At 40.3% G+C, this 18,595-nt stretch overlaps 1 protein-coding gene and 1 gene segment (V, D, J or C); both read left to right on the forward strand.

Moving 5' to 3' along the window:
• The first annotated feature begins 9,547 nt into the window (after positions 1–9,547).
• On the forward strand, positions 9,548–11,525 carry LOC129864796 (Ig kappa-b4 chain C region-like). The segment is given in 2 exon segments: positions 9,548–9,658; positions 10,953–11,525. Coding segments are annotated over 2 exon segments (402 nt in total).
• A 3,925-nt stretch (positions 11,526–15,450) lies between these two features.
• Positions 15,451–17,324, forward strand: LOC129865127 (tetraspanin-7-like). Its single transcript, XM_055937621.1, has one exon. The coding sequence runs from the start codon at positions 16,192–16,194 to the stop codon at positions 17,278–17,280; it is 1,089 nt and encodes a 362-aa protein (XP_055793596.1). The 5' UTR covers positions 15,451–16,191; the 3' UTR covers positions 17,281–17,324.
• The last annotated feature ends 1,271 nt before the right edge of the window (positions 17,325–18,595 follow it).

Below are 18,595 nucleotides of genomic sequence, written 5' to 3' on the forward strand. Positions count from 1 at the left end.
GGAATCAGGAGGATAGAATTATGGTCAGATTTGCCAAATGGAGGGCGAGAGAGAGCTTTGCATGCGTCTCTGTGTGTGGAGTAAAGATGGTCCAGAGTTCTTTTTCTACTTGTTGCACATTTAACAGGAGAGGTGTAGATACTACAATGTTAAATGATTAACAGGAGAGGTGTAGATACTACAATGTTAAATTATTAACAGGAGAGGTCTAGATACTACAATGTTAGCTATTAACAGGAGAGGTCTAGATACTACAATGTTAACAGATTAACAGGAGAGGTGTAGATACTGCAATGTTAAATTATTAACAGGAGAGGTCTAGATACTACAATGTTAGCTATTACCAGGAGAGGTCTAGATACTACAATGTTAACAGATTAACGGGGGTCCCGTGTGGCTCAGTTGGTAGAGCATGGCGCTTGCAACGCCAGGGTTGTGGGTTCGATTCCCACGGGGGGCCAGTACAAAAAAAGTATGAATGTATGTACTTGTAAGTCGCTCTGGATAAGAGCGTCTGCTAAATGACTTAAATGTAAATGTAAACAGGAGAGGTGTAGATACTACAATGTTAAATTATTAACAGGAGAGGTCTAGATACTACAATGTTAAATTATTAACAGGAGAGGTCTAGATACCACAATGTTAACAGGAGAGGTCTAGATACTACAATGCAAACAGATTAACAGGAGAGGTCTAGATACTACAATGTTAAATTATTAACAGGAGAGGTCTAGATACTACAATGTTAAATTATTAACAGGAGAGGTCTAGATACTACAATGTTAAATTATTAACAGGAGAGGTCTAGATACTACAATGTTAAATTATTAACAGGAGAGGTCTAGATACTACAATGTTAACAGGAGAGGTCTAGATACTACAATGTTAAATTATTAACAGGAGAGGTCTACATACTACAATGTTAACAGATTAACAGGAGAGGTGTAGATACTACAATGTTAAATTATTAACAGGAGAGGTCTAGATACTACAATGTTAAATTATTAACAGGAGAGGTCTAGATACCACAATGTTAACAGGAGAGGTCTAGATACTACAATGCAAACAGATTAACAGGAGAGGTCTAGATACTACAATGTTAAATTATTAACAGGAGAGGTCTAGATACTACAATGTTAAATTATTAACAGGAGAGGTCTAGATACTACAATGTTAAATTATTAACAGGAGAGGTCTAGATACTACAATGTTTACATTTACATTTTACATTTAAGTCATTTAGCAGACGCTCTTATCCAGAGCGACTTACAAATTGGTGCATTCACCTAATGACATCCAGTGGAACAGCCACTTTACAATAGTGCATCTAAATCTTTTAAGGGGGGGGGGGGGCAGAAGGATTGCTTTATCCTATCCTAGGTATTCCTAATTCCTAATGTTAAATTATTAACAGGAGAGGTCTAGATACTACAATGTTAACAGGAGAGGTCTAGATACTACAATGCAAACAGATTAACAGGAGAGGTCTAGATACCACAATGTTAACAGGAGAGGTCTAGATACTACAATGCAAACAGATTAACAGGAGAGGTCTAGATACCACAATGTTAACAGGAGAGGTCTAGATACTACAATGCTAACAGATTAACAGGAGAGGTCTAGATACTACAATGCTAACAGATTAACAGGAGAGGTCTAGATACTACAATGCTAACAGATTAACAGGAGAGGTGTAGATACTACAATGTTAACAGATTAACAGGAGAGGTGTAGATACTACAATGTTAAATTATTAACAGGAGAGGTCTAGATATTACAATGCTAACAGATTAACAGGAGAGGTCTAGATACTACAATGTTAACAGATTAACAGGAGAGGTCTAGATACTACAATGTTAACAGATTAACAGGAGAGGTGTAGATACTACAATGTTAAATTATTAACAGGAGAGGTCTAGATACTACAATGTTAACAGATTAACAGGAGAGGTGTAGATACTACAATGTTAAATTATTAACAGGAGAGGTCTAGATACTACAATGTTAACAGATTAACAGGAGAGGTGTAGATACTACAATGTTAAATTATTAACAGGAGAGGTGTAGATACTACAATGTTAGCTATTTACAGGAGAGGTGTAGATACTACAATGTTAACAGATTAACAGGAGAGGTCTAGATAGTACAATGTTTAAAGTATAACAGGACAGGTTTAGCCGCATGTAGAACCTGTCTAGCCCCGGGGTTCCGCTAGCAGAACTCCTCCCACATTCCACTGAAAAGGCAGAGCGCGAAATTCAATTTTTTTTTTTTTGAAATATTTAACTTTCACACATTAACAAGTCCAATACAGCAAATGAAAGATAAACATCTTGTGAATCCAGTCAACATGTCCGATTTTTAAAACGTTTTACAGCGAAACACCACGTATATTTATGTTAGCTGACCACCAAATACAAAAAAGCAGACATTTTTCACAGCACAGGTAGCTTGCACATAACCAACCAAACTAACCAAGAACCAATCAAACTAACCAAGAAACAACTTCATCAGATGACAGTCTTATAACATGTTATACAATAAATCTATGTTTCGTTCGAAAAATGTGCATATTTGAGGTATAAATCAGTTTTACATTGCAGCTACCATCACAGCTACCATCAGAAATAGCACCGAAGCAGCCAGAGTAATTATAGAGACCAACGTGAAATACCTAAATACTCATCATAAAATATTTCTGAAAAATGCATGGTGTACAGCAAATGAAAGACAAACATCTTGTGAATCCAGCCAATATTTCCGATTTTTTAAGTGTTTTACAGCGAAAACACAATATAGCATTATATTAGCTTACTACAATAGCCTACCACACAACCGCATTCATTCATTCAAGGCACGTTAGCGATAGCAATAGGCACGTTAGCGATAGCGAATAAACCAGCAAAAGATATTAATTTTTTCACTAACCTTCATAAACTTCATCAGATGACAGTCCTATAACATCATATTACACAATACATATATGGTTTGTTCGAAAATGTGCATATTTAGAGCTGAAATCCGTGGTTATACATTGTGAAAACTTAGCATCTTTTTCCCATAATGTCCGGATATATTTCTGACACTCACCTATTCTGACCAAATAACTATTCATAAACTTTACTAAAAAATACATGTTGTATAGGAAATGATAGATACACTAGCTCTTAATGCAATCGCCGTGTTAGAATTCTAAAAATAACTTCATTACGACATGCAGCTTACGTTATAGCGAGAGAGCGCCCAAAAGCTGGGCGCAAACTAAAAGTAAACATGTTCGACAGATATATGAAATAACATCATAAATGGGTCCTACTTTTGATGATCTTCCATCAGAACGTTGTACAAGGGGTCCTCGTTGTTTGGTTTTAGAATGGCCTTTTTCCCTCTCGAATGAGCAAGCAAACCTAGCCAAGTGGCACTAAGCTGTCCATCGTCACCAAACGCAAAGTACGCAACACGCCTAAACTCCCGAAAAAAATTCAATAATTGGATAAAACTATATTGAAAAAACATACTTTACGATGATATTATCACATTTATCAAATAAAATCAAAGCCGGAGATATTAGACGTCTATAGCGAATGCTTTTCAGAAGCCAATACTGATGACCTTTATGCGCTTCTTGAACAAAGGAATTTGGGGGTCATGTCATTCCAAGCTCTCTCTTTTGACCATAGAAATACCTAGAAACCCCATTTCACCTCTCACAGCCTATTGACATCTAGTGGAAGGCGTATGAAGTGCATGTATAGTCATAAATTTCAAGCAAAATGATAGGGAGGCCCTGGAACAGAGCCTCGATTTCAGATTTTTCACTTTCTGACAGGAAGTTTGCTGCTAAATGAGTTCTGTTTTACTCACAGATATAATTCAAACGGTTTTAGAAACTTGAGAGTGTTTTCTATCCAATAGTAATAATAATATGCATATTGTACGAGCAAGAATAGAGTACGAGGCCGTTTAAATTGGGCACGATTTTTCCCCAAAGTGAAAATAGCGCCCTCTATCCTCAACAGGTTTTAATATCTTTGGAACATTTTTTGACCATGCTTGATTTATAGACTCATAAAGACAGTAAGCTAATGTTATTGAAAATTTGATAGATATCTTGGACTTTCACTGATGTGATCACACCTACATTAAGCTATGTTTGTTTTACAAGATCCACATTTTTCACCAGTATCACATCTTCAAGAAAGTCAAAGAGTATTTTCTACCAGAGTGAACATCTGGTGACAGTGCTGCTCTATTCTGGGACAAGCAGAACCACCCAGCCCTGTGTATGCAAATCTCAGTTTCACTCCCACAGCTACCAGTCTAGCAGTTGAACAGTTTCACTGTCTGAAATACCCTGGACTGGGCCAGATGTGAGGGAGTGACTGGTTTTAACCTCTATGGTGGATGCAGGAAGGGAGACATAACATATATGCCACCATGTAATTAATGACAGATAAAATGGTTATTCTACTTCATGAAGATAGTTTATGTACAAGTAGTTTACATGTATCTCATGTTGAATCCAGCATCAGGTCTCATTCACAGAGCTAACAGTACGTAACCTACTCATGAAAAAAGTTAATATGCTGCTGTTGATGATCACATCCATTGAATTTCCACAGCTGGTTGTAAGGTCCATTTGTGGATTTTTTGAGGGCATGGGAGCCTGAAGTGATTGTAACTTTAAAGTAATGTTCAATTACGTGAATAAAAAGGGCATAAATACAATGCTATTATTGTTAGGCGTGTGTAGTGGAGGCGAAGTCAGGTGCAGGAGAGCAGTGTAGAAAACAGGCACACTTTAATACCGTTCAGAAATACAGCACAATAAAACATATACGTGCAAAAATGTTGGAAAATAACTAAAGTAATGCGCCTGAACAAACCACGTAACAATAAACAATTACACACAAATACATGATGGGAAACAGAGGGTTAAATACAAGTAGATTGATTGGGGAAATGAAAACCAGGTGTGTATGGAACAAGACAAGACCAATGGACATATGAAAAATGGAGCGGCGATGGCTAGAAAGCCGGTGACATTGATCGCCGAACGCCGCCCGAACAAGGAGAGGAGCCGACTTCGGCGAAAGTCGTGACAATTATTGGTTATTGGTTGTTTTTTTAGCAAGACAAAACTACAATGAATAATGGAGATTGTTTTTTAAAAGTCATATATCATGTAACTTCTGAACATATATAACTTTCTATTTATTAGTGTTATGGTAATATGCTATGGTAACATATTGATATCCATGGAAAAGAGGAATACCAGTCAGTTTCCACCTTCCAGTAATCATTGGCACGGCCAGCCCGCTCATTAGGCAGGATTAGGCGGCCACCTATGGCGTTAGATTGAAGAGTCCGGCATTTTCTGGGCTAAACTGACCAGTACACACATATAGCAACACATAAAATCTCACATAATTCTGCCCAAAAACAATGATCATTTCTCTCAACCAGTGGCATATGGGCTTTTTAGGTGAGCGCTGATGCAGCCCTATGATATATAAATAAAATTACTACGTAGGCAAGTCAGTTAAGAACAAATCATTTTTACGATGACGGCCTATCCCAGATGACGCTGGGCCAATTGTGCGCCGCCCTATGGGACTCCCGATCACCACCGTTTGTGATTCAGCCCGGGATCGAACCAGCATCTGTAGTGACGTCTCTAGCATTGAGATGCAGTGCCTTAGAGCACTGCGCCACTCGGTAGCCCAACTGATCTAAAAGGGAGATCTCCAGAGCCGGCTGCTCTCTGGAACTACCACAGTGGTGTCTGACTGAGGGAGGTTTTTGTACGACTCTGTATCACTGTGTGAACACCCAGACACTGTTGGGGTAGTGTAAACTCTGACAGTATTAATCTCCTGCATCTTCAGCCTGGACTCCACTGATGGTCAGAGTGAAGTCACTCCCAGATCCACTGCCACTGAATCTAGATGGAGTCCAAGACTGAAGGGTTTTAGACCAGTATATTAGGTATTTAGGAGCTCCTCCAGGTTTCTGTTGATAACAGGCCATCCCCTTTCCATAGATGTCACTGTATACAGCACTGCAGGTCTTACAGCTGAAAATGAATGAGTGACCCACTGAAACAGTTTTCACTGCAAGAGTCTGAGTCACAATGACCTGGCCTCTGGACTCTGAACCAGAGATGGCATGTCGAATTAGCATTAAACTGTTCATTTATTTGTCCATATAGATTATTATCTTAAACTGTAATAAGGTTATATAGCCTAATATTGCAATGATTTGCATCATTTTCTGTCAAATATATTACCTTGGAGACACAGGGAAAATATACATATGAAGACGGTGATTAAAGTCATGGTTGCTGTGGGTTCTGTTGTCATGAAGAACAGCTCTCAGTCATGAAGTGTTAAACTCACAGGACTATAAACACTCCCAGAGCATTGAAGCATGTGCTGCTAATGCAAAGTGTCCTATATATGAGGGCTCACAATTGACCCAGCGTCGTCAGCGTTTGGCCGGGGTAGGCCGTCATTGTAAATAAGAATTTGCTCTTAACTGATTTGCCTTGTTAAATAAAGATTAAATAAAAAAATAAAATATGTAAATAGTCGTCCTGGACAGTCAAACTGATGTGATGTAGAAACCTGATAGCTATGTAATGACTGACAAGGTTTATGATATAAGTGCTGAATGGGGACTGATATATTGATTATAGACATCTATAAATGGAGCATAATGTTATTACTGTGTTATTAGAGCAGATAGTATCTGCTTTATGTCTCTCTCCAGTGGTCAGGCTTAGTAACTGCAGTCTGTGTGTGGACTATGATGCTGCAGACTGACTCTGATCTAAAGGGGAGATCTCCAGAGCTCTGACGTCTCCAGTCTCCTGCTTCACCTGCTGCTCTCTGGAACTACCACAGTGGTGTGAAGGAGGATGTATGGGTAATGTTTAGGGGCTTTAATGTATGTTTTTGAATCATGTTGATTAATTTCTAGCTATTCAAAACACAAGTCATCTTTAGGGGTTTGGATCATTGCACATCATCTCTATTCAGATTGGTTGATGGTTTTCCTTGAGTTACTCAACAGAGTCAACATGTAGTTAATAGTCAGGAGAAACATTTAGTGATCAGTTATGATCTAAGGTCTTCTAGACATAGCTCTAGTTTGACTCTATTGTTGTTCAGCTCTACTACACACTGTGTCATTGTACTGGATCATCTCCTCCCCTCAGCACCTGCAGTAGGTCCCAGCTGTAGCAGTACAGTCACTGTGCAGTCTGACTGAGGAAGGTTTTTGTACGGCTCTGTATCACTGTGTGAACTCTCCACTACTGTGGAAACTCTGACAGTAGTAATCTCCTGCATCTTCAGCCTGGACTCTACTGATGGTCAGAGTGAAGTCACTCCCAGATCCACTACCACTGAATCTAGATGGAGTCCCAGACTGAAGTTTTGTAGCACGGTAAATAAGGAGTTTAGGAGCTCCTCCAGGTTTCTGTAGGTACCAGGCTAGATAGTCATTGTTGTGAACATTAGTGCTGGTTTTACAGTTCAGAGAGATTGTCTGTTCTGGGACAACAGCTTTCACTGCCGGAGTCTGTGTCACAACATACTGTCCTCTGGCTTCTGAAAAATATAGTAAAAACATTTATAAGAATGAAATGTTACATATAGTAATGAATAGTTCTGAATAGAAATATTAACGTTGATATACTGTTCATGTATACTCTGTAGATGTAATTAATTTTCAACAATAAATTCCAAAAACTGTAACCTTGAAAGCAGAAAACAAGTGTCCAGATGAATATGATGATAAAAGTCATGGTTGTTGTGGGTTCTGTTGTCATGAAGGACAGCTCTCAGTCATGAAGTGTTAAACTCACAGGACTATAAATACTTACAGAGCACTGAAGCATGTGCTGTCTATGCAAAGTATCCAGATCCATTATGCAAATTAATTTGTAAAATCTATTTTAATTTCCAAGTCGGTTCCCATTATTAAAATATATTTTGTCCTGCATTAGCTATCTTTAATAACATCAAACAGCAACTGTTAACTCTGATAACTGATCCATGGTCATTTTTATGTCACACCACAATTATATTTTGATTCTGATGATGATTAGATATAATGAACTGTCTGTTCACTCATGCTTGGTCTCTCATGTAAGTTCCTCTTATCAGTTAGTGAACACTTCTCTAAACTAAAGCTGGTAGGATTCCTCTGGTAGTGTTGTGTGTCCTCTGTGACTTTAACATGTTTAATAAAGGAATATACAACATGATCACTATCACTACTGCTGCTGCTGTTGTCTTTCATATAGACAATATGGAGGAAAACTATCACACTGATCTAATGCTGGACTGTACCTCCAGACTAGGAGAACACCTGACACACAGAGGAAGGAAAAATGACTCATATCTGGATTTAAGACACAATTCATATTTTTATTACCTAGAAACAGCTTATATGAAGTATTTGTTCTACCTGGAAGATGTTAAAGTGTATTTGTGTTGATTATGATTCTATATGAGTGATCTTCACTGTAACAGCTGCAGCATCACAACACAGAGAGGTTTTTGTACAAGCAGTAATAGGGATTGTATCACTGTGGTGGACTTTTGGTAGCGGCACCAGACTTGATGTTGGAAGTAAGTAAACAAAAAAAATCTACATTTTATTCACCTTTTGATGTTGTGTTTCAAGTTCTCTATTAATTTTGCCTCGATATTAAGGATAAAAATAATAATGCATTTTTTTTTTTAAATACACAAGACCTACACGTACTATGGCCAATTTGAATACAAAAGTTATTACATCTAATCAAATTTGACCAATATTTTCTAAAGATGAAAGTGATTAGCCTGCATCTTAGATTAGTTGTATGAATAAACATACTGCACCTTGTACGAAATATATAGTAAACAGTAGGTTTCTGCTCAATGTTAAGGGAAACGAAATAAAAAACACTTTATTTAAAATTGAATAGATTAAATAATTTCTGAAAAGTATTCATACCATAGTAGAGTTAATTATTTGAGCCACAGTCTAAAGAAATTCAGCTTCCCCAATATTCAGGAGGTTTTTGTACCGGCAGTAATAGTGATTGTATCACTGTGGTGGACTTTTGGTAGCGGTACCAGACTTGATGTTGGAAGTAAGTAAAGAACAAAATTAACTATTTATTCACATTTTGATGTTGTGTTTCAATATCTCTATACGTTTTGCCTCGATATTGAGGATTTTTCAACTTAACTTTTTTAAATGATTTGAACAAAATACACAAGGCCTACACATACTATGGCTAATTTGAATATGAATGTTATTACGTCTAATCAAATCTGACCTGCTTTTAAACTATGAAAGTGATTAGCCTACATTTTAGATTAGTTGTATGAATAAACGTGCTGCACCTACAGTAGTAGGAAATGTACAAGAAAAAGTCCGGGTTGATAATGTTAAGGAAATCAAAACGAAAAACACTTTATTTCTAATTGAGTAGATTAAATCATTTCTGAAATGTATTCATACTATAGCAGAGTTAATTATTTGAACCACAGTCTAAAGAAATTAAGAGTGCCAAACATGCAGGAGGTTTTTGTACGAGCAGCAATAGGGATTTTATCACTGTGGTACACTTTTGGTAGCGGCACCAGACTCGATGTTGGAAGTAAGTAACAAGCTCTGATATTTCTTTCAGATAATTATGGGGGGTATTTTTTTTGTGAAACTTCGTCTCTGTAACGACTCCCACCGAAGGTGGCCCCCCTTCCTGTTCGGGTGGCGCTCGGCGGTCGTCGTCACCGGCCTACTAGCTGCTACTGACTTTTCCTCCCCCTCCCTTTTTGTTTAGTGGTTACACCTGTATTGTGGTTAGGGTGATTTGTGAGGCTTTATGTGTGCGGGATTGTTGTGTGTACAGTTTGTACATTCTTGTGTGTCACGGTACGTGTACGTTGGTTCTTGTGATTTTCGTGTTTCTCACTTTTTTGTGGTGGAGCATTACTTTTAGAGTAGCGTCGTGTTTTCTCCCGTGTGGGGAATTAAATTTGGAACGCTACTCTGAACTCTCTGTCTCCTGCGTTTGACTCCTTCATCCACTACACCCCGGGCATTACAGTCTCTAGGAAAATGTTGCTTTTTTACATATTTTACTTAAAAATATATATTTTTTCTATTACTTTTGACGAAGCCTTTCAAATTAAATGTTATTTAATTAAAACGTTCAAATGTAGGTGTCTAGTTAAATGTGTGGTTTGATGGATTGCAGAGGATAGTTCTAGTATGATAACTATTTAATAATATGGAATATAGTTGTTGCATTGTGTATTACTTGGTGTGCGATTTTTTATTTATATTTTTATTATCTTTAACTCAAATATTTTTGGTTAAATGTAGCTTTTGACTGAGCCTTCTTTCAAATAAATATTTATTGAATCAAAATGATAAATTGTAGGTTTAATTGTATGTCTGAATTGTATAATTGCAGAATATCACTCCTAATTCTGGTATAATAACTAATAGTATTGTATATAGTATTCATCATTGTTGCATAGTATTCATGGTAGACTTCACTGTTAGTGTGAAGACAAAGGGTCTCAGTTATGGTTGGAACTGACTTCATAATCCAACATGGATGATATGTGATGAAAATACTATGAATATGAGCAGGCTGTTCTGATCAAATCCATTCCTGAACAATATCTGTATAACATGTATAACTGACACCATATGACTAGTAACTCTAGTCATTTAAACACTTTCTACTTGTTTGGTTCATAAATCTGTTTTGTATCATATTACTTTAGGTTTTTCTCCACATCTTTTAAACAATCTAACTTTTATATTCATATTTAGAGGGCATTTCCAATTTACTTTATTTGTTGTGTCCTTTGCTGAAGGTAATCTCTTACTGTAGCTGTACTTGATGTTGTTCCTTAGTTGATGTGTTCTGTTTGTTCCAGGTAACAGTGCCCCCACCCTCACCGTCCTGCCCCCCTCTAGTGAGGAGCTGTCCAGTACAACAACAGCCACACTGACGTGTCTGGCCAACAAGGGTTTCCCCTCAGACTGGACCATGAACTGGAAAGTGGACGGGACCAGCAAGAAGCAGGAGGCTAATCCCGGGGTCCTGGAGAAGGATGGCCTGTACAGCTGGAGCAGCACCCTGACTCTCACTGGCCAGGAGTGGACCAAGGCAGGAGAGGTGACCTGTGAAGCCCAGCAGAAATCCCAGACTCCAGTCACCAAGACCCTGAAGAGGGCTGACTGTTCTGGGTAGAACCCCTCAGTCACACACCCCTGTGGAGAGAGGCTGCTGGTTCCTCTGCTTTGACTCTGTTCTGAGATCAGATGTTCTCTGTCTCATTGATCACTGACATGTAGACTAACAGAGGGCTTTGCTTGAGTTCATGTGTCAATCCTCTCTGTAGACTGAGATTGAATCAGTGTTAGATTTGATGAGTTCTGTTTTATTACTATTAGATACTGTAGGAATGTTTGCTTTGATGAAAATAAAGATTTCTCTTTGGAACAAATATTTTAATTGTCTCTTTCAATAACCCCAAATAGACATTAATTTTAAATATTGTTGAATGATATAGCAATATATTCATAAAGCCGGATTCACAGCTTCTATGAAACTTTCAGATCTAAACCTCATTGATTAGTTATTTATGTTCTAACCAAATTGTCATCAACCAGTAGTTCATACTAACACAATATACTACTATTTTCACAGGAGAGGTCTAGATACTACAATGTTAACAAATTAACTTCTTATGGCTGGGGGCAGTATTGAGTAGCTTGGATAAATAAGGTTCCCAGAGGTTCCCAGAGTAAACTGCCTGCTACTCAGTCCCAGAAGCTAAGATATGCATATTACTAGTATATTTGGATAGGAAACACTCTGAAGTTTCTAAAACTGTTTGAATGATGTCTGTGAGTATAACAGAACTCATATGGCATACAAATACCTGAGACAAAATCCAACCAGGAAGTGGGGAAATCTGAGGTTTGTAGTTTTTCAACTCTTTTCCTATCGAATACACAGTGTCTATGGGGTCATATTGCACTTCCTAGGGCTTCCACTAGATGTCAAGAGCCTTTAGAACCTTGTTTGATGCTTCTACTGTGAAGGAGGGGGGAATGAGAGGGGATTGAGTCAGAGGTCTGTCAGAGTGCCATTAGCTGACCACGCGCGTTCACGTGAATGTTACCTTGCTTTCCATTGCATTTCTAAAGACAAAGGAATTCTCCGGTGGAACATTTTTGAAGATTTATGTTAAAAACATCCTAAAGATTGATTCTATACTTCGTTTGACATGTTTCTACAGACTGTAACGGAACTTTTTGACTTTGTCTGCTCGCGCGTCAAGAATTTAGATTACTGTGCTAAACGCGCTAACAAAAAGGAGGTATTTGGACATAGATTCTGAACTTTATCGAACAAATCAAACATTTATTGTGGAACTGGGATTCCTGGGAGTGCATTCTGATGAAGATCATCAAAGGTAAGTGAATATTTATAATGCTATTTCTGACTTCTGTTGACTACACGTGGCGGATATCTGGTTGGCTTGTTTTGGTCTCTGAGCAATGTACTCAGATTATTGCATGGTGTGCTTTTTCGGTAAAGCTTTTTTGAAATCTAACAGCGGTTGCATTAGGAGAAGTTTATCGAAAGTTCCATGCATAACACTTGTATTTTCTTCAACATTTATGATGACTATTTCTGTAAATTGATGTGGCTCTCTGCAAAATCACCGGATGTTTTTGGAACTACTGAACATAACACGCCAATGTATACTAAGATTTTTTTATATAAATATGAACTTTATCAAACAAAATATACATGTATTGTGTAACATGAAGTCCTATGAGTGTCATCTGATGAAGATCATCAAAGGTTAGTGATTAATTTATCTCTATTTCTGCTTTTTGTGACTCCTCTTTTTGGCTGGAAAAATGGCTAGGTTTTTCTGTCACTAGGTGCTTACCTAACATAATCGTTTGTGGAGCTTTCGTCGTAAAGCCTATTTGAAATCGGACACTGTGGTGGGATTAACAAGAAGTGTATCTTTAAAAGGGTGTAAAATACTTGTATGTTCAAGGGATTTTCTGTTGTTTGAATTTGGCGCCCTGCACTTTCACTGGCTGTTGTCATATCGATCCCGTTAGCGGGATCTCAGGCCAAATTAACAGGAGAGGTCTAGATACTACAATGTTACCAGATTAACAGGAGAGGTCTAGATACTACAATGTTAACAGGAGAGGTCTAGATACTACAATGTTACCAAATTAACAGGAGAGGTCTAGATACTACAATGTTAACAGGAGAGGTCTAGATACTACAATGTTACCAAATTAACAGGAGAGGTCTAGGTACTACAATGTTAACAGGAGAGGTCTAGCCGCATGTAGTAGATGGTACATCTAATACATCTTTCCTGGAACAGTTAACATGTTTGATTTATAGACTTGGTCTAATGCTATTGAACATTTGATCGATATGTCGGACTCTCACTAATGTGATCATTCCTGTATTTTGCTTCATTGCAATACTTTTAATGTTATGTGGACAAATGTATAACATCTCAAGATAGAGTCTTCTCTACCCCCAACCCTCTGGGAATAGAGTGAACATCTGGTGACAGTGCTGCTCTATTCTGGGACAAGCAGAACCACCCAGCCCTGTGTATGTAAATCTCAGTTTCACTCCCACAGCTACCAGTCTACCAGTTGACCAGTTTCACTGCCTGAAATACCCTGAACTGGGCCAGATGGGGAGAGAAGGGGTGGAGATGACTCAATTAAATGAATGGATGATTAAACTGTTAACCAATTTCAGTCACATTGTGGTGGCTATTATAGAAACGATACTCAGCACTGCTAAAAATAGCCAGGAATCAAAGTTTATCGAACTAAACTCTTTTCCCTAGGTTAACAAGAGGTGAATACTTCTACTGGAATTCTGATTCCTTTGCAAATGCTGCCCTCTACTGTGGTTTTCTGTGGCCTTTGTCCTATTTTTTTGTCCCTTTTTTCAACCATATTTATCATAAGCCCGGGCTGTCTATTCAGACACAAGTTAAACGTGACAAACACTAACTGACACATGGTGTGAGTTGTCAAGACGATGGAATAGGAGGAATCTCATGGCATGGATGTTACCATACATATGGACAATATTCCAGGCTTGGTTCGCACAGAGCCTTCCTCGCCCCCACCTCACTGGTGGAACGCACTAGTTAAATGGCCCTCCAAGGTATGCCCCTCTCCCCTGCCCCTCCCCCCTGATGGACGGTTGTCCTTTTCAAACGACGCCTTCATTGTGCAAATGTGTTTAATTTAGCGGAAGGGGCTTTAATGAACCCTGATTGTTGTATGTGTGTGTGTGTCGCAGATGGAGGATGGGAATGACCAATGTTTGAGAGGGATGCACTCTGTCCAGCCGGGGACAACGGGTTACCATTTAACAGCACCTGAGAGAAGGAGATATCTTCGGTCCATGAATTGGGAGACTATATTTAGCATTCAGAATCTATTTGGTGCAGATACCGTAGCCTGTTTCACCTCTTCCACGACTAAACACAATAAACCAATGCTATTTCTGGAAAATATGTATAAAACTTTGGTGTCAGTGCCATTTGCAGCAAACTATCAGAGGGGGAAATATATGAATGTGTCCAGGAAGCTCAAGATGGAGGATATACCATGATATAGTTGTGGGGCTATGACATCAAACTGAGACCTTCACCTTGTTTAATGGTTCCATGTTGTTAATGGCGGTCAGGCCATTAAGCCCATTACCCCCAACAAACTCTTTAGCTGTATTTGGATTCCCATTGACTATCAAAATCAACTCCGGTCTAATTCCAATTAAAACATTGTACACAAAATGGCTGAAGAGTATCGCAAGGGTAGAGGGGATCCAAAAGGGACTGTTGTTGTAATCTCTTTGTAAATTACTCAGATATTACCAAAAATAGAAGCTAGCATGACAAACTAACTGAAGCTATAGCATGCTAGCTAACCAAATACGTTGTCAAGTTTATTTTGGTCTCATGATGACAGCGGAGGCTGCTGAGGGGAGAACGGCTCATAATGATGGGTGAAATAGAGTTAATGGAATGGTATCAAAAACATGATACCATTCCAGCCATTATTATGAGACGTCCTCCCTTAATCCCTTAAGCAGCCTCCACTGCATGGACGACAGTTTCTCCCTTTGTACGTTTGTTTGGAAGAATTACAGCAATCGGCTCAATTTACATTCAAAAGCTAACTTTGGTAATGATCACTAATGTCTATGGGAAAGCTAGGGGACATGCCTCTCCTTCGACGCCATATCATTCTCTACCAACTGAGCCACACGGGACCTCTAATTTGCATGGATTTTGCAGGATATTATGGGATTGATAGTCAACAAAACAATTATATAGCCTATGTAAGGACGTGTAACCAGTTGTATTTCGTTATCTAATACAGTTTATCAGATTCAGAGCACTCATCTAGTACATTTCCAGTTGCGTTAGTTTATATTGCCATCCAATCCCATTCCAAGTGCCATAAAGTACAGTAGTCCATACAGGTCCTGGAATGATATTGGTTCATAAAATGCTTGTCGACCACTTGCCTTATCTCAGCAGAATATAATACATGTGAGTGCATGTGTCCTTATTGGGATGATATTCACAAAATACAGGACATACCAGAATAGGGGACTTTCTTGCCGGCTTGTTGATGCTACAAATCGACCAGAGTGGGTACTAAAATCCTGACAAGTGACTCCTCCGCACCGAGAGAGGGGGTGCCTGGGTGGTTTCTGAGTCCAAGCCATCATAAACACCTCTGCCCCTGGCCATAGAGCGAGAGGATGCAGCACTCGCCATAGTGACATGGAACTCTGGTGACCACGCAGGTGGAAGCAATGCCCGAAATTAACAGATAAATGAGACAGAAAGAGGCAGGCTGCGGATGCAGATAACACCACGACACGACGCCTCCGTCAACAAGATTTACTGTGAAGTGTGGCTACGGAGGAGGGTGTGTGGGGAAGGTGGGTTAACAGCCAGTCGTAAAGAACCGGGGGAGGGGTTGCCTCATAGGGAGAAACAAGGGAGAACGGGAGGAGAGAAAGAAAAAGAGAGAGAAAGAGAGAGTGAGCAAGAAAGGGACGTAGATAAAGCCTGAACCGGCATCATGAGCTGTGCACTGCCCTACGACTCCTTGCCCGCTCGGCTGAGCCCCAGGCGAGCGGTGAACTGGGAACGTGAGCAGCTAGCGGCGCGGAGGCTCTCCTCTCCCAGAGGGCTGAGCCTCCTCAACCCTTCTACTGGGCTTCGGCGGCACTCGGCACTCCCCGGGTACATGCTCTCGTCCTTCCAGGAGCAGCAACACCAGGAGCACCAGGAACAGCTGCAGCAACAGCGCCCCTCATTGTCCCTGTGCTCCGAGGCCTCCATGGCGCCCCCTGCTCCCCGCGTGGGTGGACCCCTGCCCTGCTGCCGGCCAGTGGGCGTCATGCCCCTGCTGCGCCTGGCCCTGCTGGCCTTCAGCTGCCTCTTTTGGGCAGCCGGTCTGGCCATCTTCACCTTGGGCGTGTGGGCCCAGGTTTCGCTGGCCGACTACATGCTGCTGTCGGCCAACCGCTACCCCAATGCCCCGCTCATCCTTCTGGCCACGGGGGCCACCGTCACAGCCTGGGGCTTCCTGGGCTGTCTGGGAGTGGCCGCCAACCTACCCTTTGTTCTGCGGGCATACGGCTTCATCCAGTTGGCGGCACTGATGGCAGGGCTAGCCGCCGGCCTCTCGGGCCTGTTTTACCGCGAGGACATCGCCGGAGGGTTCCGTAGCGGACTGCAGCAGGCAGTGGCGGGCTATGGCGAAGATGAGGGCCGCTCCAACGCTCTGGATAGCCTGCAGAGGGCACTAGAGTGCTGTGGGGCCGAGGGCTGGCGTGATTGGCTGACCTCCGACTGGGCCAATCAGGACGCAGCCTTCTCGCCCATGGGCAACGGCTCCTCTGTGTCGCTACCCGACAGCTGCTGCATGCAACGCAAGGGCTGCAGAAACCGACCCTTGCCAGCAGTGGGCAGTGAAGGGGTGGCGGTTGCTGGGATCCATCCCCACGGATGTTTCCGGAAGGTGTTCAGTTTCGTCAATGATAACGTCTTCCACATTGCTGCCACCGTGCTGGGGCTAGCCTTCACCCAGATAGGTGGCATCGCCCTGGCCTGTCTACTAGCTAACCGCCTGCAACCAAGACTACACCGACCAGTCGCACACTAATAAAGAGAGTGGGCAATACTGGACCTTGACTAGGGATCAACCAATCGCAGAGTTATACCATTTGACCTGTACAAGGCCTCTAACTTCACATTTGGGATTTTGTGTAGAAGAGGAAAATGGAGGACATATATTTTTACTCTGTCACTACTTTAATCCAAGAACGAGGTTAGCTGTGACATACCTGCTCCTTTTCATATCCACTCAACATCTCTTTCTCCGACCAACAATCCTGAGGTATTTACTGTATAAGATCGACCATTGACTGACTGTAAATATTCTGCCTGCTGTTCATGAACATGCCCCTTTAACAAATGTGAACACTGTACATATACTGTAATATACATGTGTGAAATGACTGGTTAACAAGATTTGCAGTTAAACAAAGTGTTATTTTATTATGTGCTATTTTGGCAGTCATAATAACTCATTTGGTTGTTTCTTGTAAATAATCCGGCACAGAGAAATGTAATATTTACTGTTATACTTGAACAGCATGATTGTTATGATCAGACCATACACTCTTAGAAAAAAGGGTTCCAAAAGGGTTCTTCGGCTGTCCCCATAGGAAAATCCTTTTTGGTTCCGGGTAGAACTCTTTTTGGTTCCAGATAGAACCCTTCTGGGTTCAATGTAGAACCCTCTGTGGAACAGGGTTCTACATGGAACCAGAACGGGTTCTTCTAAGTGTTCTCCTATGGGGACAGCCGAAGAAACCTTTTAGGTTCTAGGTAGCACCTTTTTTTTCTAAGAGTGTATTGACTATACCATTTTCCGTTTTGTGATATTTGTCTTGTATATCAATATTTGACAGTCAGGTTGACCATTATGGAATATGTCTAATGTCCAAATTGCTACAGCAGACACACCCTAGGTCTAGTTCCTTGTATACATTTGTATTACTTTAAGTGTTTGTGCAGTTATATTTTGTGATACATACTCATCTTATGATGATACAATCCCAACATTCTGTGATAAATAGTCAGGTTAAGCTTTTGAAAAGACCAGATACATATCTGTACCTCCATGTGGAGTATTATGATGGGAAAGTATCATCCTTTTCTGGTCTCGGTTTGCAAGTTCCTGTGGCAATAATACTTTGTTATATTTAGCGCATACACCAATTCAACTACACACCAATTCTGTAATGGTCCCAAAGCATTGGCATGACACGGATATAGTGCATTGGTTGGGCTGTCACATAAGCATGAAGCAGTACTGGACAGCCTGAAAAATCATCATTACCTCTGTGATTCCTTTTGTACAACTATCGCAATTCCTCACAAGGTGCATTGTTGTTCATCAAACTGCAATAAGA

This window comes from Salvelinus fontinalis, chromosome 11, assembly GCF_029448725.1.
Source record: "Salvelinus fontinalis isolate EN_2023a chromosome 11, ASM2944872v1, whole genome shotgun sequence".
NCBI lineage: Eukaryota > Metazoa > Chordata > Actinopteri > Salmoniformes > Salmonidae > Salvelinus > Salvelinus fontinalis.

Coding starts and splice junctions, on each gene's coding strand:
- LOC129865127 (XM_055937621.1), top strand. CDS start 16,192: ATGAGCTGTGCACTGCCCTACGACTCCTTGCCCGCTCGGCTGAGCCCC.